At 41.9% G+C, this 26994-nt stretch overlaps 3 protein-coding genes and 1 long non-coding RNA gene across 32 annotated transcripts in view; 1 reads left to right on the top strand and 3 right to left on the bottom strand.

The window, feature by feature from the left end:
- Window positions 1–11047, top strand: part of FRYL (FRY like transcription coactivator) — a 286610-nt gene extending 275563 nt beyond the window's left edge. For 22 of the 26 annotated variants that reach the window (XM_074039758.1, XM_065544987.2, XM_065544990.2 and 19 more), the window contains 5 exons: window positions 2926–2994; window positions 5674–5691; window positions 6776–6886; window positions 8303–8493; window positions 8823–11047. In XM_074039758.1, the coding sequence (XP_073895859.1) occupies window positions 2926–2994; window positions 5674–5691; window positions 6776–6886; window positions 8303–8493; window positions 8823–9081 (648 nt within the window). In that variant the 3' untranslated portion in view covers window positions 9082–11047. The remainder of the gene's footprint in view (window positions 1–2925; window positions 2995–5673; window positions 5692–6775; window positions 6887–8302; window positions 8494–8822) is intronic. The other 4 variants (XM_065544992.2, XM_065544989.2, XR_012434820.1 and 1 more) reach the window with 3 other exon arrangements.
- On the bottom strand, window positions 1636–11460 carry LOC135970913 (uncharacterized). The gene is made up of 4 exons (XR_010586818.2): window positions 11354–11460; window positions 7178–7295; window positions 4229–4303; window positions 1636–1746 (listed from the first exon to the last, which is right to left on the bottom strand). It is a non-coding gene; the product is annotated as an uncharacterized lncRNA (long non-coding RNA).
- A 35-nt stretch (window positions 11461–11495) lies between these two features.
- On the bottom strand, window positions 11496–18217 carry ZAR1 (zygote arrest 1). Of its 4 annotated transcripts, none has more exons than XM_065544994.1 (4): window positions 17252–18217; window positions 15634–15726; window positions 15481–15555; window positions 11496–11602 (listed from the first exon to the last, which is right to left on the bottom strand). In XM_065544994.1, exons 1-4 carry the CDS (start codon window positions 18209–18211, stop codon window positions 11564–11566), a joined length of 1167 nt encoding a protein of 388 aa, XP_065401066.1. In that variant the 5' UTR covers window positions 18212–18217; the 3' UTR covers window positions 11496–11563. The 4 variants fall into 4 exon arrangements, with proteins under 4 accessions (XP_065401066.1, XP_065401067.1, XP_045248285.2 ...); XM_045392350.3 differs by lacking the exon at window positions 11496–11602 and adding an exon at window positions 14049–14389; XM_065544995.1 differs by lacking the exon at window positions 15634–15726.
- Window positions 18218–19012: 795 nt separating this feature from the next.
- SLC10A4 (solute carrier family 10 member 4) lies at window positions 19013–24809 on the bottom strand. Its single transcript, XM_005554850.5, has 3 exons — window positions 24001–24809; window positions 23022–23232; window positions 19013–20121 (listed from the first exon to the last, which is right to left on the bottom strand). The coding sequence occupies exons 1-3, from the start codon at window positions 24588–24590 to the stop codon at window positions 19612–19614; spliced, it is 1311 nt and encodes a 436-aa protein (XP_005554907.3). The 5' UTR covers window positions 24591–24809; the 3' UTR covers window positions 19013–19611.
- Between the last annotated feature and the right edge of the window lie 2185 nt (window positions 24810–26994).

The following is a 26994-nucleotide window of genomic DNA, read 5'->3' as shown; positions in this document are numbered from 1 at the left end:
GAACTTCAACCCTGCCATTTCCCCAGTCAAGCCATCAAATGACTATAGACTCATGAGTGACCCTAGGCAAGGCCAGAAGAAAACTCCCAGCCAGCACATAGATTCATTTTGGTGGTTTGAAGCCATTAAGTTTCAGGGTGGTTGGTTTTAAAGCAATAGATACAATTTATAATAGGAAAATATCAAATACCTACAAATATATCTAAAGATATGCTGTACCTCTATACAGAAAACTGCAAATACTGAAAAAATGAAAGACCACCTAAATGGAGGACTATATACCATGTTTATCAATTAGAAGACTCAATATGGTAAAGATGTCATTTTCCCCCAAAATGGTCTATAGGTTTAATGCAGTCTCATTCAAAATCTCAGATGGCATATTAACGGAAATTGACAGGCTGATTCTAAAATTTTTAGGAAATTCAAACAACTAATAGTGCATACAAACTTCTTGAACACAGGTTAGCAAACTACAGCCATCAAGTCATATCTGGCCCACTGCCTGGTTTTGTAAATAAAATTAGTAGAAAACAGCTATCTGGTTTACTTACATATTGTCCATGGCTATGTTTGCACTGTAATAGTTCAATAGTTACAACAAACACTATATGGTTTGCAAAGCCTAAAATATTTACTGTCTGCCCTATTTAATTTTCCTATGTTTTTGAGTTATACATTCTTTTTATTATTCTTCAAGACTTCTAAGGCTCACAAGTGAATTGAATGATTTTTCTCTCTCCAGCACTGAGAGAGCAGCAGTCTCTGCCAACCTTCTCAGTCTCCCAGGGGCTAGTGTGTGATTTCGTAGCCTCTCCCCCTGCAGATAATAAACAGGAACAGCAAATGTCCCAAGGGGAAACTGCACAGAGACTATTGGGGTCACTTCTCTGCAGTTCTCTTTTCTCCAGGATATTGGCCCTCAATATCTCACTATCTATCTTTGAAAACTGTTTTCCCAGCCCAGTGAAACTGTAGGGCAGAAACTCTAGGCCACTGCTTTCTGTTCAGCCTCTATGCGCAGGGACGTGAATATGAATACACCTAGAGTAAGCACTGGGGCGGGTATTGGGCTCACTTCGGTACTTTTCTCTAACTGTTTGAGTTTTCGCTGATAGGATTCAGCTTCCATAGTTGTCCTTGCAGGATTGTTCTTATATAGGCTACTCCATCACACCCAGAAGTAGAACCTCGACAGTTAAATTTTAACCTTCGTTTGAACCTTGAATAAAGAAAATGCCGTGACAGGAAAACTGATTAGATGTGAACTGGAGGGTGCTCTGTGCACAAACTACCGTGTTTTGTATGCTCTGGCTGGAAAGGTGTGGACCTGTATCTCTCAAGCCATTGTGCAGCCACAGGACTATATGGTTGGGGTTTGTCTTTTAACAGAATAAAAATCAGCAATAATTATATTGAATAGTACCCCCCAAAAGGCTGTATCATTAAGTACACAGTACAAAAATAAGCCATTAGTCAACTGAAATTATTATTTTCAAATTTATTAGTATACTTGGACAAACTGGACAAGATAAGGGATAATTAAGATTTTAACATTTTGTATGAATAAAGATTAATGCACAGGTTCCATGTTAGATGTCAACTGCATTTTACTAATACAAAGAAATCCACTGATAGCTTTTGACAATGGCTGCCATCAGCTGTATCTCACTAGAAAAGCTTAACATGTTTTCCTTCAGAGATGCTGTCAAGCAAATAGCCTAAGGGCCGGTGAAACCTGAGAGACTGAAATAAAAGGAAAATAAGGTCAAAGAGATCATTTTTGAAATAACTGAAATGTCTAATTTTAATTCTTTGTGGGTACAATATAAGCTACAATAGAGAATGTTAAATGTCGAATACTAAAATACTTTCAGAGTAGCTGCTTAATGCAGCTAGTTTGAGTTTCTCAAAGTCCTAATGATTTCATATATCTATATATATATTAGTTGTATTGTTTAATAGTATAATTAAAAAAAAGAACTTAGAAGTCAAAACAACTGATAATATCAAACTGTCCAAAGCTAGGAGCTTACCTTGAACACACTTAACTTTTACTTCAGCCTGGAAATTCTGAGAGTCCAGCGTTCTTTTCTACTATACCACAGTGCTATTGTTTTATTTATATTTTGCTGAAGAAAATGTACTTTAAGTTATTTTTAAAGTATTCCTTTTTGTAACTATTTTTTTAGAGACAGGGTCTCCCTATGTTGCCCAGGATGGTCTTGAACTCCTGCCCTCAAGCAGTCCTCCCCGCTCAGCCTCCCAAAGCTCTGGGATTACAGGCAGGAGCCACCACACCCAGCCTGTACTTTTATATCAACATTAGGAATACCCCCAGAGAAGGAAAAACCACATTTGGCTTCTACATCCAGTATTGTTTGGAAATAACATGTTTGTCATTCATTACTGTCCAAAAAGAAAGAAAAGAAAAACAAGATTTAAAATGGATCTTGATTGCCAGTTCACAAATTTAAAACTGACACTAGTCTTCTGAGAATTATACTTCTCATAAGCAACAGACCTGCTTAATTCTAAGTTGCCTTTATTATATTGACTAGAGGGGAAGCACACCTTTCATTTCCCTGTCTTATGTTACACAAAGGTCAGGCAAAGGTTGTGAAGATTTTCATAAAACCTGCAAAATGAAGAATATCCTTTACTGAAATGGAACATCACAGGTCCCTAGAATGGAATGGGTTTTGTTAGTATAGCTGTCACAAGTGTGTGCCTCTTGTTATATTAACGCTATCCCTGCTTTTGTTAGTTCCATGTAAATGATTTGGCTTGAATGGGGATAAAATTCTAGGTCTGCAACCAATCCTAGAACTTCAAGTTAGCTTTAAGTTTGGTGTTGTATATGGACGGGCTGTTACATTACCCATTTCATTGTGCATATTAAATGTTACTGTTACTTATTTTTAGTGGCTAGATGATTGTAAGAGGACATTTGGTGCCAAAGAAGACATGTATAGGATAAACACAGATGTACAAGTAAGTTTCTTGTTCTTGTTTTTGCTGTATTTCTGTATCAGGTAAAACAATGCATATGTTCAAATATCCTTATTTGATTATTTCTAAAAATAAAGAATATTTGTAAAACTTTTCATTTTGGTTATCAAACAATCTTTGTAAAAGCTCAGTGAAATACTGGTTTCGTAATGAAAAATTCACTTTAATAAAAATGAACGACCAGGTTGTGACTGAAGCTTAATAACATTCAATAGATAAGCTTGATGGATATCTGGAAAGCCCAGGTCAGCTTTTAGTTGCATGTGCCTCTTAAAGAAAAATTTGTTCCATGTTAGTATTCTGCTATTCTGTTAGATAAATTGGTCAAGAAAGCAACCCTAAGAATAACGTGATATAATACATCCATACTAAAGGTAAAATTAGAATTGGATAAATTATAATGTTTTTCTCTAATATAAGACTGAGTGAAAATAAAGCATTATATTTTCTTAGAAAGGTGCACATACATAAACACATACATTGAAGTGAGGATAAGTTAGGGCCTACAAATTATTCTAATGGGAGTGCAGCTTCATAGGGGAAAATACATTCATCAACTGAAAATTATTTCCATTTGACATCAGAATTCCAGTCTTTTATATTCTACCTTTGGTTATATTATTACAGATTTCTAGTCTCTGTAAAGGTTATACTATTATTAGGTTATACTATTATAGTAAAAAGTTGTTTTGCAAAAACTGCAGTGTTGAGAAAATAACAGTATACTCGCTAAGTGTTAACTATTTGCCAGCCTCTATCGTTATCTTTATCCTTACAACTCAGTCAAGTAGTTGCTTTAATTATCCCGGTTTTGAAGATGAGGAAACTGAGGCTCAGAGAAGCTGATTTATCTAAAATCAGCAAATAGTGAAACCAAGATTGAAACCTAGGCAGGCTGACTCCAAATCCTGCACTAATGATAAAAAGAAACCGCAAAGTCATCTATGTAAAGAAATGAAGATAAGGAATTCTAGACCAGAATTAGATCCTTTGGTTCTAATTCTGCCTTTGCCACTGTTTAACTGCATCGCTTCAGCAAGTAATGCAACCTTTTTTCCTACAAAAACTAGGTGTTTATATTAAGTGATTTTTTTTATATCCCCTCTACCTTGAAGAAAATTATATCCATCTTAAGACCAAGTCAGTTAACATAGCTTGAGATTTTCTACTAAGTGGAAACTGAACATTTAACACTTTCATTTATATTTCAGCTCACCTTTCATATTCAACTTTTTTGAGGGTGGAAGATCCTTTTTATGCAACTCGATCTGTCCTTGTGTACCAGTCTTGTCTTTTGCATAATAAGCAGTCAAATATTTGTTAGATGAATAAAAGAGAATGTGCAAATTTTAATATACTTTAAAATGTGCATATATATATACACACACATTCATCCACAAAAACTGCCCTGTTAGCATATTTAGAGTAATTGCTGGTAATTCAGAGCTGTAAAATTCATTACATTTGTGTTATTTCCTATAATTATGATCATAAACTTTATCAGCAGTTTATGTTCCATTACATCCCAAAGTAGAGGCTATGCATATATGCTTGTAGAATCAGTTCTACTTTATTTGTGCTAATAGAAGTGAGGAAAGGTATTTACAATTCAAATTGTTAATTTCCATATGAAATAAACTGTATGAACTAAACCCTCAGAAATTTAGATACGGAATATGCTTGACCTTGGATTGTGCTCAACCGATGTTTACTGGATGAGCATCCACGTAATTTATGGTAAGCAGCGTGGAGCTAAAGTTCACCTTTGCTTATTTAGCAAATCCCTTCTAAACTGATAGGAATACACTTTATGAAAAACAGCCCTTCACAGGAAAGTATTTAGAAAAGCAGGCTTAAGAATGACTTTTAGAAGGTACATTTACAGTATAACAATTGCTGTTTTAATTAGAAGTCATTCTCCTCGTAATGAGACCAGATCAGTTGCTGTACATGTGTTCATATAGTTTTTAAGATGGTTCATAAATTTTTACTGTGTTTTACATACATTATGTTGATTCAAACCTAGTCGGGTTAAGTTTCTGAAACCTACTGAAGTACCTTTGGAATGCAATTTAGAACACGCATCTGCTTTTGATATTTCACCCTGTGGCTCAGCACCAATTATGGCAAAGTAGGACCTAATTAGACCATAAAGGATAGGAAGCCTGGAATGAGCCACCCCGGAGATAATCTTTTGATGGTGATGGATAAGTATTTATTATGTACGATTATAAGCCAATTCTTTTCTGAGAAGTAATAGTAATTAATTTGTTTCTTATTTTCTAATCATAAGTTTTCCAGTTTACAAATGTAAGTTTTATTACAGTTGGGTTTTGTTTTGTTTTTTTTTAACCTGGATAGCCAAATTTGCCAAGATCACAATAGTTCAGTTTTATACATTGTAGCTTTTACACAGAAATAAGTCATAGCCTAAATGTAATTTATTATTTGGCAGTGTTTAAAAACACCCTGAATTGTTGCAGTAAATGTCTAAAAAGTTTTATTCTGGACATAACTTCATATAGTTTTCTTTGGGGTATAAATATATGTTCTTCAGTTTACCTGGAACATCTATGACCCTAGTTAAAATGATTTCTTACACTAATTCTTGGTCTTTTTCTTTCTTTGTATTTTTTGTGACCTGATCACCTTCTTGCTTAGCAAATGGAAATACTAGCAGTAAGTGACCTGTCTTGATTTATAGACCACTCACCCTTGCCAGACAAACTGGTTTTCATCTGCCATTTGTCCATTTGTGACCTAGCAATGTTTTGTCATGGACTACTTTACAAGTAGTATGTGCTTCAGTTTTGCAAAGCCCTAATCCATGAAATGTTGGTTCTATTAAAATAGATGTTAAAATACATAAAATTAGCAGTCACCTTTTTCTTAAACATATCTCCTTTTAAATTTCTTAATTTTAAAAAAGTACCTTTTTTTTTTTTTTTTTTTTTGAGATGGAATCTTGCTCTGTTGCCCAGGCTGGAGGGCAGTGACATGATCTTGACTCACTGCAACCTCTGCCTCCTGGGTTCAAGCGATTCTCCTGCCTCAGCCTCCCCAGTAGCTGAGATTACATACACCCACCACCATGCCCCGCTAATTTTTTTTGTATTTTTAGTCGAGACAGGGTTTCACCACATTGGCCAGGCTGGTTTCAAACTCCTGAGCTCAAGTGATCTGCCCGCCTTGGCCTCCCAAAGTGCTAGGATTACAGGCGTGAGCCACCATGCTCAGCCCACGTGTTAATTTCATAGTTTCATTTCAATGAGATTACTAAGTAGTTTTCTTTAGAAAACTGATCTCACTTTAAAAGACAGCTTTTCTTACTTTTTAGGTAAGCGGTTATCCGGTTTCACTTTGCTTTATCAAGCATTTGTTGATAAATGCAGTGAGATCTACATCTCAATGAGGGCAAAAGTCTTTGCATTTGTAGATTATTTTAATTATGAATTTAAAGTTTTAAATTCTAATGAATCCTTTTTAAAGTATCCTATTAATTGCCTGCTGAAACAGTCTATTTGTAGAATGTGAAAATGTGCTTAACATTAAAACTGAATTACGTAACCAGCAGTGATACTTGTTTTCATTTTAATCTTAGTCGTTAAAGCATATTTCGCCTGCCTTTCATCAGCTTCACACCATATTAACTTGCTTACTGCAGAAAAATAAATGACAAGACAATTTTAACTATAAATTTTCATTGGAAATATGCTGTCTAGAAAACAACACCTAAATTTAATGTAATGTTATTTATTTCTAGGAATTGGAGCTCTGCCGAAGATTATACAAATTGCATTTTCAATTGCTGCTTCTGTTCCAGGCCTACTGTAAACTTATCAACCAAGTAAATACAATAAAAAATGAAGCAGAGGTAAATATTCAGTTGTATTAGGCATCAGTAACTGATTCTAGAAAATTTTTAAAATATACATTTATTAGTTGTTAGAATAGCTTAAGTCAAAAGTCACTTAGAGTGGTCTTTTTTTTTCTTCAGTTAAGGAATAATTTGTTTTTTAATGATGTGCTATGTCAGGACCTATGAGTAAATAAGACAGCAGATACCCAGCAGTTGTAAAAGGTTCCACACCTTAAAGGCTTCCATAGCAGAAACAGATCATCTATAATCAAAAGTCAAGTAAAAGCCAGGGATGGTGGCACATACCTGTAGTCCTAGTTACTTGGGAGGCTGAGCTGGGACAATGACTTGAGCCCAGGAGTTAGAAGCTGCAGTGAGCTGTGACTGTAGCACTGCACTCCAGCACAGGTGACAGAGCAAGACCCTGTCTCAGAAAATCAAAATAGTCAAATAAAGCACATCAGTTCAATACAGACATAAAACTGTATCATCAACCCACCTCCCCCAACATGTTGTTCATATTTCTATAGTTTGTTTTTGTTTGTTTGTTTGTTTTTTGAGGCAGAGTCTCCCTCTTTTGCCCAGGCTACAGTGCAATGGCATGATCTCAACTCACTGCAACTTCCACCTCCTGGGTTCAAGCAATTCTCCTGCCTCAGCCTCCCGGGCAGCTTGGACTACCAGTGTGCACCACCATGTCCAGCTAACTTTTTTGTATTTTTAGTAGAGACAGGGTTTCACCATGTGGGCCAGGCTGGTCTCAATCTCCTGACCTCAGGTGATCCACTGCCCGGGCGTCCCAAAGTGCTGGGATTACAGGCATAAGCCACGACACCCAGCCCATATTGTTATAGTTTTATTAATGCACACAAGAATAAACATGTTAAAAAATATAGCCTCAAAGATGCTAACTTTAGTCTTTTTCCCCCCTTGTCATCTGCTGGTAATAAAACTATCACTGGGGAAATGATTTAATTTCTTAGTCATTAAATCTGTAAACATATATATATATATATATATATATATATATTTATATTTATATTTAGATTTATATAAATACCCTGGGGTAAATCATCTTTTAAAATCTAAAGACTTTACTGTCACATAGTTTTCATGATCCCCCATAACAGTAAATGTACTTTTACTATCCAAAATGTAGTAATATTAAAACCAATATAGACATCCGTTTATTACAACTTGTTGCTTTATCAAGAACATTTAATTTCAAGACTACTATTTGGTGGAATTTATTTGCTCCTACAGAATGGAGTACTTGAAATATTAACTGCCCTTTCTTCCAAGGCAAACATTTTTAAATACTCTTTAAAATAAGAGCAACAATGGTACTACCATCAGGTATATTCTTGTAGCCAACTAAATGTTTTTGTTACCAAACATACGAATAGATCCTTAAAGATGTATTTGTTTTAGGTCATCAACATGTCAGAGGAACTTGCCCAACTGGAAAGTATCCTCAAAGAAGCTGAGTCCGTTTCCGAAAATGAAGAAATTGACATTTCCAAAGCTGCACAAACTACTATAGAAACTGCCATTCATTCTTTAATTGAAACTTTGAAAAATAAGGAATTTATATCAGCTGTAGTACAAGTCAAAGCTTTCAGGTAAAACGTGACAGGATTTAAAGGTGATGCCTTTAAATTAGACAGGAAGTTTAGTAATACTAGGTTTTCATTTTCAATTTGCTGTTTCCATATCATGTCTTTATGAAAGGAAAACATGAGTATCTTTAACAGTTGCCATTGAAATGATACCAATTTTAGATTTCTTTTCACTTTCAGGTGGTACTTTGAGTAATATTTGCTCAAATATTAAAACAGATCATGTTATTCACAAGGAAATGTTGTTGTTATAGGTATTTAACTTAAATTGAGTTAGTCTTAACTAATAATTGCCTAAGTCTCAGAACTGAAAAACTATTGTGTATTTTCAGATCTCTCTGGCCCAGTGATATCTTTGGCAGTTGTGAAGATGACCCTGTGCAGACACTGTTACATATATATTTCCATCATCAGACGCTGGGCCAGACAGGAAGCTTTGCAGTTATAGGCTCTAACCTGGACATGTCAGAAGCCAACTACAAACTGATGGAACTTAATCTGGAAATAAGAGAATCTCTACGCATGGTGCAATCATACCAACTTCTAGCACAGCCCAAACCAATGGGAAATATGGTGAGCACTGGATTCTGAGACACTTCAGGCCTTTAGGAAAGAAACTAAACTGAAGATGATGAAGAATATTAAACCAAGCACCTTTTATGGACCCTTGCATTCACTGATAACTTTCTGGCAGCATCTACTTTTTAGTTTAACTAATGTCAAACTGTATCAAAAACAAAGATCTGAAAGAAAAAAAATCTGGTATTTTAACAGCTGCCAACATCTCCCACAATAACTGTATGAAGAAGGAATTTTTTAATTACTTAACCTACGTGAAAAGAAAAGGGCTAAAAGTGATGCCTACAAATACATTACTTTCTGGGGAAAGAAAAGAATTCCAAGAATGTTTGCAATAATGGCCTCCAATACTGAAACATCCAGAAGCGGGTGAAATGAGGCTGAAATCAAGGCTGTTTCATTTTAGCTGAAGACCTGCAAAGCTGCTTGAATTTCTAGCAGTCGAAAACCTAACCTGCAATTGATGCTTAATCATCCAGATGAACATGCAGTCAGCTATACACATCAAGACTCATTTACAAAAACCATTGATTTTTCAGTATGTGGGATAAGGGTTTGGGGTTTTTTTGGTTTGTTTTTTGGTCTGTACAAGGAATTATGTGTGTGTGAGTTGGGATGTGTGGATATGTGATATTTTCAAGGTATGGATGTTTGGTTATAACGTCTCAGAGCATGCCTAAAAGAGCACTGCAAGATTATTTTTGAAGAAATGTTATTTTATTAGATCTAACTCTTCATAGTATGTAAATGTTAGAACATTTTAATAATATTTTAAAACTGGGCTTTCCCAGTATTTCAAAAAGAAATAATATATCTGTTAACGTTATTGGAATGCTGCTCAGTTCTCTGATCAGTGCTTATGTTACGATTGTTGATAACTAACCAAAGTAGATGCCTGCAGAGACTTTAAAATGTAAAATAAAGATGTATGCTGCCTGTCAGCTATTCTCATTAGAAAAGTTAACTTATTTTACTCCATATAGAAACTGTAGAGACTAAAACCAGTATTTTCTTGTACATTTGTGCCATGCACTGTTATATAAGAATAGGTGTACAAAGCTAAAGAAAAAAATGTGGTCACTGATGATGGAATATATGACTTGCAGGCTTTGAAGTCTGCAGAATTCAAGAAAAGAGCTGCAAATGCATTTTTTATATGTTTATTCAGGACTCACATGTTTTACCCTAAAGAAAGAAACCTAGGGCTAGGGGAAATGAAAGCAAGCCTGAAGACTGACTACCAAAACATGCAGTATACTTATTCACTGTGTAAGTCTGTAGTATAACATGAACTGGAGTCTCTACCCTTTTTTAAATCGCATTTTGTAAGAAAAGAAAAAAAAAAAAAAGAATGTAGTCCCACAACTCCTGATTTGAAAGAAACACCTTGTATTTTTTATATACATCTCTTATCCACTGTGATCCACTGTGACTTTTCTTTTAAACTGGGCTCTGTGATTCCAGAGTTTAGAATGTAGAAATGAAATGCTTAGCTTTACCTTTTCTTGGGGGTGTGGACCCTGCCAGAAATGTAATTACGTATGCTCAAGTGCATTAACTGAAGGCACTGTGCACACCATTGGACTGCTGACCACAGTTACATATCCAGTAAAATTCCATATCTGGTCACGGCTCATTCATAATCACTGTATTTTTGGACCCTGATAAAGACAATTATTTTGATGGTGTTCTGGTACTGTAAGTGGTATCCTTTAAATTATTTAAAACTTTTGGGTGTGGGGCAGGCAGAGAGGGATGGTGTCCAGAGATACATTACACTTTACATCCTCTCTTACTCTCCCCTGTTTTTCTCACCCTCCTTACATCCTTTTTGTTAAAAATAAAAAGCATTGTAGCTGTTGGTTTGTGTTGTATTTTAACAAAGAATGAATGATTAGAATGTGCATCATTTAGAAACCTTTCAAATGTTACCCCGTTGAATTGCCTTAAAAAAGAACAAAATCAGTTGACTACCCAACCAAACCTTTCAGTTGATACTTGCTTTTTGCGTTTATTTATATGTAACTAAGTCTATTAATAAAAGTGAATATACCTCCAGCAATCAAGATGCAAACAAATTCATGAGGATGGCCTTCTGCAACAGCATTTTCCTCCAACCTACACTTCTCTGCTCCTCAGCCTCTGAATCCCAAGTTAGTATTTATTAAATATATCCAGTGCTTAATTTATTACCTGATTTAGTTCTATTTGGAGCCCAGTTTTTGCTACATACAACCTTTTTCTTTTGCACACTACAGTTATCATTTTTAAATAGTATACTTACAAGACAACAGTAAAAGCAGCAATCTGGCAGTTTCTTCATGCTGCTTCTAAAACAAAACCACAGGATTTCTTATTTTAAAATATATTTTCTACTTTTAGTGATGTAAAATAGAGGGTGTGGCAAAACACATAACCTCCCTTAAATTTAGGAAATCATTACATGCGTTCTTAGAAAAAGACTCAAGAGAAGAGTAAGGATCCTCATTCAGGCCTATGAGTAAATACTGCTCACATAAAACACCAGGATAACCTAAACAAAAGGAGAGAGACAGCATTAAAATCCATTTATTGGTATTGTATAGCATTTTCTTCCCTGATTTTTCAAAGTAATCCATGGTTCCTTTAGAAAATAAAGGACATTTGAAGAAAACTACAGTTACTTCTCTTGATACCCAGAGACATCCTGGAGTATCTCCCTCTAACCTCTCTCAACCTGTCTTAAAATCCATTCACATCTTGTAAGTGTTTGGATTGTACACATAAAGAGTTTGGCAGTGCCTTTTCATTGCTCGAATGTAATCACCATAATCTGAATGGCATGTTTTTGTGCCACTTTGTTGAATATCTGCATGCCCACCCACCCTAAGTAAAACAGTCTGATCCTTACTTTCCTCAGCTGAAAAATAGGGTTAGCTGCTATGTTAGGAAAATTAATAGCAAGCAATATTAAAGAACAATGTAACCATATTAATAGCCAGTGGAAATTTCTTAGGACTCAATGCAGGTACCTTTTATGTAATTCATTCATTGAGCAAATGCTATTGATCACATTATGTATCACTTGCACGCCACAGTACAAATGGGTTTCCTACCCCTGTACCTACCCCCAACCAAACAGGAACATGTTAGAACCAATAAAAAACACATCGCCTTTACCCACACCAGTTCTTGTCATTTCTCTTTAGCCTTGCCACCACTTTATCTGGTCCCTGCAAGTCTCCTTATCTACAGGTATCCACTGTATAGCTGGAGTGGTTTTTTTAAAGTGAGTCTATATGTCACCATGCCCTACTATCTCCAGCATACCTTTAAAACTTTTTAGTGCAGCCTGACAAAGTGCCTGTAGTCCCAGCCACTTGAGAGGCTGAGCCAGGAGGATGGATCACTTGAGCCCAGGAGCTTGAGGCTGTGGTGTACCCTGATAATGCCTGTGAGTAGCCCCTGCACTCCAGTAGAGACCATCCTCCTAATGAAGGCCTAAAACACCCCTCCAGTCTGGCACTGCTAGATTCACCTGGCATGTCCTCCAGAGTATTCTCCCACTGTGGCCTCCTCCTGGTGGTTTTCTACCACAGGGCTTTTGCAGATTGTTGCCCTAATCTGGAAATTTTCCCCTCGCCATTTTTGCCTCATTCAACTTATTTGAAATGGAGTTCAGCTGAGGTGTCATTCTTTTAGGCAGGGTTTCCCTGACCTAAGTCAGGTCCCTTACTGCAGAGGCACTTTAGCAGATTGTCCTTATCACAGGTCAGAACCTCGGTTTTACATTGATGTAAAAACTAGTGGCTATCTGCCTGCTGTACTAGAAGCTCCATGAGATGCCACCTCTTCTCTGCTGAGCACAAGTTCTCATGCTTCAATTCCATTAGTAACAGCTGGGGGTGCCTGTTAAATGTAGGTAGGACAGGTATCCAGTAATCTGCATTTTACACGCACCATCTCCGTCCACATCGATGCAGGTGGGCCTTTCCCCTCGAGATACAGATTCTATGGAGACCTCAAACCCACTTTGGCCCCTTTTAACAAGTGTCCAAGAATGTTAAGACTTAGTGCTATGGCCTAAGGTAGTAAGGAGTTCACTTAAGTGGGATGTTAGACAATTGGAGGCATAATTAGCACATGGTTCCAATTATATGGTTTCTCTAATTAAACCAATACTACAACTTTAATTTCATCAGATGCACTTGAGGCTCTAAACTCAGTCCCATCCTCAACTAGGAGCATTCTGGCAGTGGGGCCTCAGTGTTGTCATGAGAAGCTACTAGATGCAGTTAAGAGTCTGGCATCCCAACTAGCACCAAGTCAGTGAAGACAAAGGCTAAGGCCTACGCCTCTAACTTGACATCTTATAAGTACATTTAGGAGGCCTACTTTAAGAAAAAAAAAAAAAAAAAGCTTTGAAGAAACACAAAGTCTACTTGATGGGTTATTCAGTGTCTTAAAGCAGCCATTTGCCCACAGCCACCCTGTTCCAAGCCCCACTTTTGCCACATTTGTGAAACTGACTAGTCAGTCAGGTTAGTTTTCCCAGCCTTCCTCTACCTAGTAGCTTACCTCCTAAAGTCACCCGGACACTAAAGCCTTTACCTACCCCATCACCGCCATTCAGCATTCTTACTCTACCGTTAACCTCCCAACAGTCTCATGCAACCAAGAAATGGCTCTGCCTCCACCTCTCCCAAAAGAATGCCTTAATGTTACAGCTAGGCAGCTTTTTTTTTTCTTTTTGAGACGGAGTCTCGCTCTGTCGCCCAGGCTGGAATGCAGTGGCACAATCTCTAGGTGGCTTTTTATTCAGTTAACTTCCTTCTAAGCTTCAGTCTTCCAGAGCTGCCTAAATAGTAGACCTCGTCTACGAGCCCCCACTAAATTGTTTTCCAAGTAGCCACAGCCTAACTCAGAGCCTGGCCCACTCTCTGCCATCAGCAAGCATTCATAAAGGTGAAGTGACAGGCCCAGACTGTTAGCACAAGACAAGCGCTCTTGAAACTTTATTTTCAAAGACAGATTTTATGCAATATCTAAATTGTGTTGCAATACCTTTATTTGAAGGCTTTTTCAGAATACACTGCCTTTCATGAAGTATTTTGAGAAGGGAGAGGTGGAGAGGAGAGGCACGGAAAAGCTCACTCATCTACTCCATCAGTGCATGCACAGCAACACTGACTTTCACCTAAATGATGTATTTGAAGCTGAAAGTGCTGTCACAGGACAGGCGTTTGCCTTTGCATCTACCACACAAATCTTGACGGTGGGGCCGTTTAGGGTCCACGTGGCGAAGTTTTACTGGGCAGGAACATCTAGTTTGTTTACAACTCTGGGGGAAAAAAAAATACAGAAGGGCGTACAGAAGATAAACCCTTAGTGATTTCCTAGGACTTCAACATTTCTCTAGTCCATTCAAGTACTTATTGAATGCACTCTAAGCAAGGTCCCGTAGTAATCTTGTTTTCCCTCTACATCCCTACCTACCTAGCAATGACAGGGCTAGGAATAGTGAGTGTTTAACCATGCTGTAGTGCTGCTAATATTGCATCAGATCCAATTATGAGTTGTGAAGTTTCTTTTGCAACTTTTTAAGAGGAAGGGTAGAGAACAAGTCAGGGATGAATTTGACAACGAACACCAAGAGCAGAGTGGTTAAGGCATCCCCCTTTACAAACATGCCCGGCCCTGATCTAAGTGATTCTAAGTGGCTTGCCATACTTAGTTTCTCTCCACCACCCCAGGGTGTTAATGCTTCTAAATATCCAACGTGGGTCAAGTGTATTGATTAGCCTGTCTCAATTGGCAATTCAGACTCCATTAGCTGTGTGATAAGAGGCGAATTTAGACACTTTCCTCTTAAAGATTACCTAAGCCCCTTAGCACAGTTAATAGCAAGCAAGTACTTAAGCAATGCTTAATTAACATATTGCTTGCTTACCGTTACAGTCAACTCCCCATAAAGCTAGACAACTTAGATTTATCTTAAACTGTCCCCCTTTGTGAGCTTTCAGGCAAGACAAACTAACCCCATGTGCTTAGACTCAATACCTTGAGGTTGTGCTTCCTAAGAGGCATTTCGGTAAAACAGTCAACCTTGACTACTTCATGTTAGCTGACAAGCATGTTTTTGTTAATTTTCTTATATATCTGACTAAGTAGCAAGTAAGGCAAGTATTCTTCCATATTGCAAGTGAGGTTAACAGTTTTAGAAGAGGTTAACAAGAGCAAGATTTGCAAGGGCAGAAAGAAGCTAACACCAAGGCCCCGTTTCCCAGGTGAGTATTGTTTCTACCACTCCTAACAAAAGCCAGTTGAAACCTAAGGTCTGGGGACCTGGCCTCTTTTTGGAAGTATACTCAAACTACACTAAAAACCTCTACGACAGCCCAGGTCAGACAAAATGCAAAACATCTGACTTACTTGACAGGTGATATCCTCCACTCGGTAAGGGTTATAAGACTTCTGACAAGTTCTGCAAAACTGTTTGAAGTAAACCTGTGATGAGAAAGAAAATAAAACAAAATTGCCTTGACACTTTTAGCAAGAAGATGCCAGTCACCTGGTATTTCTTACCTTGTTAGTTCCCTGTACACACCACACATAAGCACTCTCCCAGCGGATGTTGCAGTCCTTGCAGTGGTAATAGCCATATTTCTGCTCTAAGAACTGAACAACAGGATATGTCAGTTTAACCAACATAAGACCTGAATTATCCTTCATTTCCAGACATTGGGAAGGATCTACTTGATATCTGCAACTGTCAACTTCACTCCAGATCAGGAAAGAAAGCAGGGTCAGGTTTGGGTATGCCTCTTCAATACAGTAATGGAGTGAGCTAATAGCCTAGTCAAACAATTAAGCAAGCATGGGCCTTAAAGTTCATATACCAGATTCACTCAGTTCATAAGGCTGGCTGATAAATGAATAATTAGGGACATAATAGTTAAACAGTTCTCTGAAGTTTGGGATTCTTCAGGGAGGCCTTTTAAGATGAAGCCTGATCTTAGACTATGCACACATGAAAGGTATTAAGCTGAAGAAAAATAAGACTCCACATCCAAGGAACTTTAAGGGGTTCACCAAGATCACATTCTTCATGCTGCTAGTTAATTCCCAAACAGTAGAGCCAGGAACCGAAATTGTACGTAAGCCATAATTCATATTCAATATGAACAAAAGTAGTGTTATCTAAACTTCCCTTCTTCCCTCCCAGTGAGTAACCAGTTATACACACGTTTTTAGAGTTAGGCTTTTAGAATTGGAAGGAACTCTGGGGAGCACTTAATTCAGTCTGCTCACCTGTGAGACTGACTGTTAAGTCCAGGAAGGTTATGACTGGCCTAAGATCACACACAGCTCGTGCATGGCCACGCTGGAAAGCCCTGGCCTCTCGAGTCACTCCTCACACAATCAGCCTACCGCCACCAACACCGCCCCTCAAAAGGAATACCAGCCTGTGATGGCCGTGGAAGAGACCGCGAAGGACTCCCTCGGGCTTCTTACCACCTCTTGTGCCTTTCCACTTCTGCTAGGTCACAACTGCCCTCTGCGTGCCCCAGCCCTTTAAAGGTTCGGCCTGCTGCTCTTGGGCGGCAGTACTGAGCAGTCCAAATGCTTTCACAGTATTGGATTTCTGAGGTGGGGGTGCTTTTTAAAAGCAAAGCAAATTCCTAGGAAGGGGCATTTTAGGAGCTCCAGCTTTCCAATAGCCTGGAAGCTTGTAAAGGAGAAGTCAGAATTGCTAACCAGAATCTCAGCAGTTGAAGGGTTTTTGCCACATCTAGTGCAGAAATGGGAGAGGGGGATTCTTCGGAATCGACTCTCCTGCCTGCAAGTGCTCCCGAAGTTCAGTTGTGCGTACTCATAGGTCATCCAACCACGCGGTCAGGACTGGCCTACACGCCCACTGCCCAAGGTTTACAGTGCAAATATGAGGGTTGTGAATGTCCCAAGGGCGTTGCCCTGGCCAGCCTGTGGAGCAGCCGCGGCGAGTAAGTCAGGCTGTCGGGACAAGAGACTGCTGTGGGGGAAGACACCTGTCGCGGGCATTGGCTGTTTCGGAAACACGGAAGTGGCCACGCTTAAGGAAGCGCCACACCTTCAAGTGTACCCGAAGCAGTCACAGGGCCCGGCCCCAGGAAGACACCCGCATCCCCGGGCTCTCCTGTGCCCTCACCGCCCCAGGCCTTACTTGGAAGCGCAGCCGCTCCTTGCCCGGCTCCGGGCTCCGTGGCGATGGCCTCTCTCCCGCGGCGGCCGCCTCCCGTCCGTCGCCGCCGTCTCGGGCCCTCCCTGCCGGCGGAGGTTGCCCGGGGCTCCTTAGCGCCGACCGCGGAGCCGCCTCCCCCTCCTGGGCCTCTCGCGACGGCAGCTCGGGACCGTCGGTCGGCTGCTCCCAGCTCGCTCGGACAGCGGCCTGGGCCTCGCCGTCGTCGTCATCGGACTGCGGCCGCCGGGGCGCCTTCCTCGTCCACACCTCCCCCTCCTCTGGGTCTTGAACCCTCGCGGGCGGCGGCCCCCGCTCTCCATTCGACGCCCCGGACCTCTGCTCGCCCGCCGCAGCCCCGGGTCCCTCCAGGAAGGTGGTGAGACGGCGCGAGGCCACGGGCGAGTACACGGCGACTGTGCGCGGGAAGCGCAAGGGCCGCGGGGCGCCGTTCTGGGGGCCGCCCTGCTCCAGGCCTCGACAGGCTGACTGCTGGGAGTTAGAGCCGCCGCCCGTGGTGCCCTCGGCCATGGGGCCGGCCGGGGACTCGGGGTCGCGGGCCCGGCGCTGCAGCGTGCGCCTCCCCAGCGAGCACTGTACCGCGGCGTCGATGCGCGGGCTCACCTGCACCGCCACGTCGCAGCTGCCGGCCCTCCGGGCGCGCGGCCCGAGACCCGGCCCCACCTGCGCCAGGAGAGCCATGAGCTGCGCCCGCTGGTAGCTGTCGAAGTACTCGGCGGCTGTCAGCCTCCCTCGGCCCGGGAAGGACGACGAGGCCGCGCCCACCGAGGATGGGGAGGCGGCGGGAAGGCAGCCCGCGCCGCGGTGCTGCCAGTTACCGCCCGCCGCGCCCTTGCCCTTGGTGGCCGCCGGGTACGGGTACGAGCAGGGGGGGCACGCCGGGAACACGTAACCGTCCAGCACCTCGTCCCCCAGGGCCGCCATGGGCGCACCGCTGCCGCCCGCCGCCGCACCCTAAATAGGCGACTCGCCGGGGCAGCCGAGCGGAGGCGGGGACGGCCCTCGGCTGGGGCTCGCACGCTGCACCGCCCTCCACGCCCTTCCAGCCATCGGCCCGCGTCCCCGCCGAGGGGGCCCCTCTCCGTCCTTCTCCCTACGGAAACTCTCCACGCCCGGATGTTGGCACAATGACCCTTAGATTATCTGGAGAGAGGGCTTTCTTTGTGATGAAAGGGCTGATTCGTAAGGGAACCAAGGCGCCCGAGATGGGTAGGATTTCAATTAGAGAAATTCATCACCGGCATCAGCTGAGTCGGCTACTCCCGGTGCCCTGATTGTTCCAGGTGCCTACGCACCGCCCCCCTCCCCCCGCTCCCCCTTCCCCTCGCTCCCCGCTCTCCCACATTCCCCGCACCAGAAAGCCAAGGCTAGGCCGGGTGCCTCTGGCTAAATGAGCGAAAGTGCCAAGGTTTGGGAACTGTTCTGGGTCTGTTATTACTCATTGACTCAGATGATAGTTTAGTCTCAGAGCTGCTCGAGAGACTACCCACTAAGCCCCCTCGGCGAGTTCATGGAGAACCGCCCAGGGATCTTCGTCCAGGCGAATTGTTTTCTCCCCTGGAGCGTGTCCTTTCCCCCAGTCCCAGTGATGACCCGAGGTACCATTTTGCTCTGCTCCAGAGTGGTTCTGCAAAATTTCCCAACCAAATCATTCCTCCAAAAGATAAATTGATTTGGGGTGTGTTTACATAAATGCAGAAGACCAATCGAAAAGAACATGGCCTGTCCACTAGAAAAAATGTTGATTATTCATTACTAAGTAGATACCAGATCAAATAATCAAATACATTAATGTAACTTTTCTCTGATACTGGTTTGACAAATAGTATATTTCCTTATTTAACTGACCCGTTTTGGAATTTTTCTGAATACAGGTTAAAATTCAACATTGTCAGGAATTTTAAGTAGAGCAAGCACACTTTTTTTTTTTAACAACAATTACACTAAACTCAATTATGCTTAACAAAGATAGCTTGGTTTTACTCATAAGATAGTGCGCCAAAATTCTACATTTCCAAGACTCTGTTTTCTAAAAGTTTCTGAATTTGCAACAGTCATAGAAATTGGTGATGGTAAAAACTAAAAAGCACATTTAATTCAGACTTCAGGTTAGCCATCCCAGGTGCAAATTATATTACAGCATTGATTTGTAATTTGTGACAACGTTTGGTTAATACACCAGCAAACCTTAAAATGAAAAGATCAGAATTGTGACATGTATGATGTGAACCAGTGTCATCTTTTATGTTAACCATGTGCACTACCACACGCCATAAATATGAAGCAATATTTCAGCAAGACGAAGCTCCCGTGTATCTCCACATTTAGAGAGAAGTCTGAGTGGTTTCCATCATTATATTTTCTGCTTTCACTGTGCCATAGGAAGTGTCTGCCATTTCCTCTTCTTTTAGTTTTTTATAAGAAATATCTGTATCTTCATCTTCATCTAGAGGATCTCGCTTGTGCAACATTTCACTTCCATACATTTTATAGATTAAAACAAAAATCCCTGCTTCTGCAGACTGGAAAAGCGCATAGAGCAAAGGAAACATGTACATGCTTCCTATGAATTGCGGCGGAAAGGCCAGTTTTAGAATGGCTGTACAAAGCTGCACATTCTGACTACCTGTTTCCAGACATACAGTCCTCTTGCAGTTGGGTGGAAGATGGAAGAGAGTAGCTAAACCATAGCCTGAGGCGTAGCCTGCCAAAGGCATAAAAATTGCTATCACATAAACAGCTGCGGGAATACTTGCCAACAGTTGAGGTCCTAACATAGTGCCGGTCATTATGAAAAGTACCACCAGAGTCACCAGCAGAGACCACAGGGAAACCTAGTAATAGAAAATTACAATGAGATGGTTGTAGATGAATTCAGGCGAGAGAATCCTAAGCTCAGGGAAGAAAACACCAATCTAGTATGATCTCCAACACAAAATGGAGGACCTTTGACAGAATATTTCTGAAGACGGGCAGGCCACCTCTTCAGGAAGCATCCAGAGCCACATTGGGCAGCTCTGATTGTTTGGAGGCCTGTCCTTATGTTGAGGGACAATTTGCCTTCTATAACCTCTAGCCATTGACTTGGATATAGGCTGTCAGGAGCAACAAAGACCAGCTCTTAAAAAAAAAAAAAAGCTTTTCTGAAAAACAGCTCTTCAAAAGCTTTAAAACCGGTTATCAGGGAAGGCTACTCTTCTCCAGGCAGATAGTCCCCAGATTAAAGCCTCCATCACCTAACTTTGTTTTGGTATCCTGACTGTTCTGAACATGTGTTTCGTTTGTGAATGTGCCTCTTAAAAACAGGGCATTTAGCACTGAGCCTAATACCCCAGGTATGGTCTGATCATTAGAGCAGACAAGTGTATATTTACTTTCCCTGAACTGAACCCCATGTTTTCCATAAGAAATTGGTTCTCATTTTACGTGAGTTAAAACTTGTGAAACTTGATTAAAATGTCTGAAGCTCAGTGTGTGATTTTTTTAACCCTGAAAATATATTGCAGAGGATTGCTTGCAATATTGAAACAATTACCTATTCTTAGATTATGTAAGAGAAAAAAATGTAAATAAAGATGTGAAGAATTCTTTGCAATTTGGCAACTTTCCCCTTTTTCATTTGTTCATGAGAAACCTCCCATCTGTAAGTCTCTAATGATGCTTAGGTATTATTACAATAGATGAATTTTAGATACAGTACAATTGACATCTGTATAAAACATGTAATCTTGATGTTCTGACTGGTACATTTCACTCATTCAAATAAAACAGGCTGTATGAATAGTAAGGTGGAAACCTAAAAATTCCTCTCCTACTCCTCCTTCTTATTGGTAGTTAACTTATTATTTTTAATGAGGAGTGGGCAGGGGAAGGAAACTCGATCCAGAGAGAACAGTTTAAATGTTGCTTCTGGTTCCCTGGATAGCTGTGATATCCCTTTTGCAGTCTTTGGGACTGGCATGACTCTACACTCTTAAAAAGTTATTTAAAATTTATCAGCTGGTCACAAATTCTACCCTAGAGGATGCCGCAATAATTATTATATAAGGTACAGATACTACAGATGTACAATTGGCAGAAACCAAGCTATTACATGTAAAAGCATACCATTTCAAAGTATGTCACATTAAAAGCATTGACAATCTGATTTCTTCATTTTGAAATATTGGCTCCAAAATCCCTTAGAACTTTTAAATCATTTGGGCAAGCATTGACATTGAATGCTCATTTTGAAGTATTTGCAAAGGTGTAACAATTATATAAACCGTTTCTTAATAGTGTGTTAAAGAATAGGGCGAGGTTAACCTTAAATTCAAAGGTAGCTAATCTTATTGATCTATTATATTTGAATATTAAATACATTAATTTATTAATATATTTATATTAAATATACTTCTGTTTTTGGTGTGTAGGTCATTTGACTGACTTTCTCTTAGACTTCCTAAGGTTTTATAGTAAATGCCATCACGTTAATAGCATTAGCTTAATGATTAAGATTAACAAGTTCTTAATGCATCTCAAGAGTATGAGTATACATAACAGGTATTAATATATGCGTATTTACATGTACACATATATTTTTACATTCACATATACATGTTTATTATGGAGCAGGATTTCTTTTACTCAGGGCTGGATATATGCACAGAAAAGAACTCTCTACTTTTCATATTAATAAAAGCTGACTATATAATCAGATTACTTTAGAAAATAAGTAAAACAAAAGATTATGTCTTCTTGAATCTACATAATTGAAACATTAAGGTGGCTCTTTTTCTCTTCATTTGTCCAAAGGAATTTGCCTGTGCATTTTGCAGTAATAGTTACGTATTTTATTTGATTAATTACCTGAAGTCAGCATCCTGGTCATGGTTTATTCTTTTTCACTACTATTTTTGAATTTTCAAAGACAGCTTAATTTTACAAAGATTTTTTTTCCTCCAGTCCACTACTAGAATCTACTAAACTACTACTAAACTACTAAAATCTCTACTGCTACAGAAAGCATTAATTTTTTAAAAAATCAAAGCCTTCGGAGAAATATTGCACAAATTATAGAAATCCCCCATCTTTTCACTAGCTTTAGAAGCCATAAATATTGCAATGGAGAAAGAAAAAGAAACACATTTAGTGAGGGCAATATAATCTCCATTATTTATCCAGGACCCAATTTTATTTTGTGCTTTAAAGTGAATATTTTGTGTGTTCTATTACTACAATGTCACTTTTCCATTACTTTTGTCCTATTAGTATCAACTTACTTTAAAAAATTTAATAAAATGTTAAAGGAACCTACTATGGAGTTTCTCAGAATTCCAGTTCCATTTTTGAAAGATAGCCATGCATTTCTAAAATAGTGCACCAATTCTATTAAAGTAATTATATTTAATCTGCTTTGATTTTTAATTATATACAATTAGTGGAAAATATGTTGCCATTTAATTACACTGTCATCTTCCCCACCCCTCTATGATCTGTTTCCTCCCGATGAGTACTGATAGTTCTTTTATCCTGGTTTTGATTAAGCTGTGTCTTAATTAAAGCTATTATTCTAGGAATCCCAAAAGTGGAAGTTATCTTCGTAGCATAAACCTTTTTTAAAAAATTTTATACATGCAACTACTTCCAAGGCCTTTTCTTCCTTTCCCCCTTCTCCAAACTTCCTCACATTTCTGCTGTGGGTCAGAGATCAAGGGCTCTCCAAGCTAGTATGGAAAGGGAAGAGGGGCCTTACCTTCACAATGTAGTCAGCCACCCGGCTGTATTTGTAGCGAATGAAGACGCCCAACCCGATAGGGATGAGAGTGCTACAGAGTGTCAGGGTCACGGTCCCTAGGGGTAGTAACTGCACGATAGGGGTGTTGATCCAAGCCCAGCTGTAGATCCACAGGCACAGGGGCATCAAGACAAGGGCCAGAAGCGTGGAGGAGATGGTCATGATGATGCTGCAGAAAAGGGAATGAGCAGAAATCAGAACGAGCTTTGAGTCAAACAGCCAGCCAACCTTTTTATTGTATGTTGAGAAGGTGAAAGGAGTCCCAGGGTTGAAGTCTGGGCAGAACCTACATCATCCAAGGAGAGTGCCAAGAGAGCAGCACGTTTAAGACCAGTGGAATTATGAACCCAAGGCAGGGGGGAGAAATAAGCCCCCTGTCTCAGTACTGCTGCCCTCGGCTTTATAAAGTCTATTGAGCCTGGATGATTCTGAGGGGAAGGAGCGTTCTTCCTTGCAAGCCTGCGGCAAGGTAAGCCATGGTAAAGCTGCTGACTGCTACTTTTGGCTGAACTCAACAATCCTGCCCTCTATGTGAGATTAGTTTCTCCGACGGGCCAGTAGCCCTATTTTACTTTTACGTTGCCGGCGAGTTCTAGTTCAGCCTTCCCCTTCTCTTTGTCTTCCACTGGACAACGACCTGCGCTGCCAGCCCGATGCTAGGAGAGGACGGCGAGGGACCCTGCTGAAGGGCCGCGCTGCGCATGGAATCCCGGCCTTGGAGCAGCCCCTCGCCGTCTAGCTAGCTCCCCCAGCAGCACAATCTGCGGGTCGGCCTTGACTTCTAAAGCCTGGGGGTCATCATCTTCCTCTCCTTTCCTCCTCCTTCCTCCACGCCTGATTCCAACCCCTCCACTGCCTCTGCCCTTCGTCCTGAGCCCACGGCCGTAAACGCGCGGCTGGAATGAGACAGATGCCCAAGGAATAGACAGATCCGTACCTGAGGTTCATGTCGCCGTCAACCAGCAGGGACATAAGATTTGAGAGATTGCCGCCGGGACAGCAGCCACACAGGAGCACCGCCACGGCAGCCACCTCGTCCAGCTTGAAGGCGAGGGCCAGCAGGAAGGCCAGCAGCGGCAGGAGGCCGAACTGACAGAGCGCGGCCAGCAGCGCGCCCACGGGCCGGCGGACGTGCGCCCCGAAGTGGTTTACGTCCACCGTGCAGCCCAGGCCCAGCATGGTGATACACAGGGCGGCGCCCACGAACACGTTCAGCCCGTGGTTCAGCGGCGTGTCCCAGAACGGGGGCGCGTGGGGCGCCCAGGGCCGAGGGAACGGGGAAGGGCCGTGGCTCGCCGCGCCGCCCGCGAGGCCGCTGGTCGTGGGCTCCGGGGTCTGAGTGGGACCGGGGCTGAAGCCGAGGCTCGAACCCGGCCCGAGGCTGAGCCCGGGGCCGGGGCCGGCGCTGGAGGCAGGGGCGAGGGCGAGGTCCGTGCCAGGGCCCGGGCTGCTGGAGTTGGGCGCCAGGGTGAAGTTGTCCCGCAGCAGAGGGGCGAAAAGCAGAGTCGCGTTGTCGGTGCCGTCCATGGCGCGGCCCGAGCTGCGGATTCCGGTCCCCTCCCGCCGCGTGACTCTCTCCGTCCCGCGGTCGCCGCAGCCGCCGCCCGTCGTTCTGCCCGTCGGTCTCCGAGCCGCGGCTGCGCGCAGCTGACTTGCTCGGCGGCGTCGGGGACGGCGGGCCTGTCTCCGCTCCCGGGTCTGCCGCCGCCCGCAGCCTGGCACTCTGCGCAGCACGGCCCCCCGGGTGAACCCAATCGCTGCGCAGGGTCCGCGTTCCGGCCCCGCGCCCCGCAGGCCCCGCCCCGCCCCGCCACCCGGTCCCCTCCTGTGAATCGCCAGTAAGTGGTTCTGTTAGAGTGTAGCCAGGGGCGGAACAAAGACCTGACAAAGGACCGGAGCAAGAAAAAACCGTTCCTGGCTGCCGATCAAGTTCTCTGATGGGCTCTGCCTCTTTATAATGAAATCTGGAGACCCAGACACACAAAGTGGAGGGGGTGGGTGGATAACCTCATCGATGCACGCGCATAGACCATAGAAACTGTTCCTATAGCCTGCAGCCCTAAAAGGGGTGCTTGACTTAATACCATCGCTTCTCTGGTAAGCATGACACGATATCTGGCTTGAATTTGCAAACAATTTTTTGCATGATTTTCATGTTCAGTCTTAAAGTAGAATGTAATAATAATATAGCGAGTTTTGGCAAGTGCGTGTGCATTATTTCATTCGATTCTTACAGCAAAGCCGTGAGATAGATATAATTTTTACAAGCTCGATTTTTACAAACGAAGAAACTGAGGCACGGGGAAGTGTCAGTCTTGTCAACCGAACCCACAAGTACCTGGCTGAATCTGCACGGTGATGTGTCCTTAAAGAGGGCAGAGAAGAGCTTGGTTAATAACAGTCTCCATGAAAAATGTGTATTTAAGAAGGTATTGGCAGGTAGAGAGAGGATATTTCAGTGGTCACAGATTTACGAAGCTTTGTGAGTAAAGCCCTGGCATTAGGATTAAAGGGCTGAAAAGAAATAAAGTGCTGAGATTCCCTGCTTGAGACAGGTTTATCCCAAAACAAATCAAAAGCAGAGCTCTTATGAATGGAGATGCAACAACGTTTAAGTTAGTCACTAGATGGCATGTAGAAAGGAAAAGAATTTCTCTGCTTACCAACCAGGTGGGGTCTCTTGAGGAGGCATCTAGCTCCCTGGGGGTGACCATAAAGTGATAGTCACTTAGTTGTGAAAACCAACAGGAATTTCTAGAGTGAAATCAAGGCTCAGTCTTAGCCCAGGGTTGCTTTCACAAGGAGCCAAGATACAGTGAATTCTTCTATCCAGGAACTTTTCCCTAATTCCTGTCCTGGCACAGAGTGACTTCTATTACCCAAGGGTGGACTGAGCCTTTCCTCCTCCCCAAATCTCAGAAAGATGACAGAGACTATGAAAAGTAAGACTAAATGCAAAGCATATTGCACTCTTCATCACAAATAATTTATTTTTCTTCATTGGACTGTAAATTCCATGAGGGCAGAGCTTTTACAAGCATTTAGGAGGATAACGTACCCTTACACTTTTCCGAAACACTAAATCCAGAAAAAGAAAAACTTCAGTGAGCTCTGTAGAGCTTTAAGGGACCAAAAATATTTTAAGCTTACATGTCAGCTTATGCAGGTAAAAAGAAAGATATTCAGATATACGACGATCCATGCTACCCGACTTCACGCTAGTAGACCCCAGGGAAGGTGTGTGGAGAAACAGACAAGATAAGGAGGGAAGGCACTGCTGAGCTTTCACAGTCTTGAAACCACAGGATGAGATAAGCCAAGAATACAAATGGCAAGGGATACAGCTGAAGCCAACTGTGCAGGCACCACTCCTATTTGCCTCAGAACCCCTTGTTGTGTTAATGATATTAAAATTCACAATCACATTAAATAAGCAGTAATTAGAGGCAGACCAACTCAACTCATCCAACTACCTCCTCTCAGGGTTTAGGGAGGGACCTGGGAGGCAACTTGTGCAATGGGTGAAGACTGAAAAGAGAAAGGGGGCTGGCACGTGGCTCTTGTCTGCAATCCCAGCAATTTGGGAGGCTGAGGCAGACGGATCACTTGAGGACAGGAATTTGAGACCAGCCCGGCCAACATGGTGAAACCCCATCTGGACTAAAAAGACAAAAATTAGCTGTGTGTGGTGGTGCGCACCTGTAGTCCCAGCTACTCAGGAGGTTGAGGCAGAATTGCTTGAACCTGGGAGGTGGAGGTTGCAGAGAGCCAAGATGGTGACACTGCAGTCCAGCCTGGGTGACAGACTGAGACTCCATCTGAAAAAATAAACAGAAGGGGATGATGGGCTGGGATTGTAAATCATGACGCATGCTGCACCTGCAATCTTGGGGGCTTCTTGGGACCTACAGACCTGATGTCACTCCTGCTG

This window comes from Macaca fascicularis, chromosome 5 (genome assembly GCF_037993035.2).
Source record: "Macaca fascicularis isolate 582-1 chromosome 5, T2T-MFA8v1.1".
Taxonomy (NCBI): Eukaryota; Metazoa; Chordata; class Mammalia; order Primates; family Cercopithecidae; genus Macaca; species Macaca fascicularis.
Note: the sequence above shows the minus strand (reverse complement) of the source record. Positions and strands in the feature narration are given on the sequence as shown.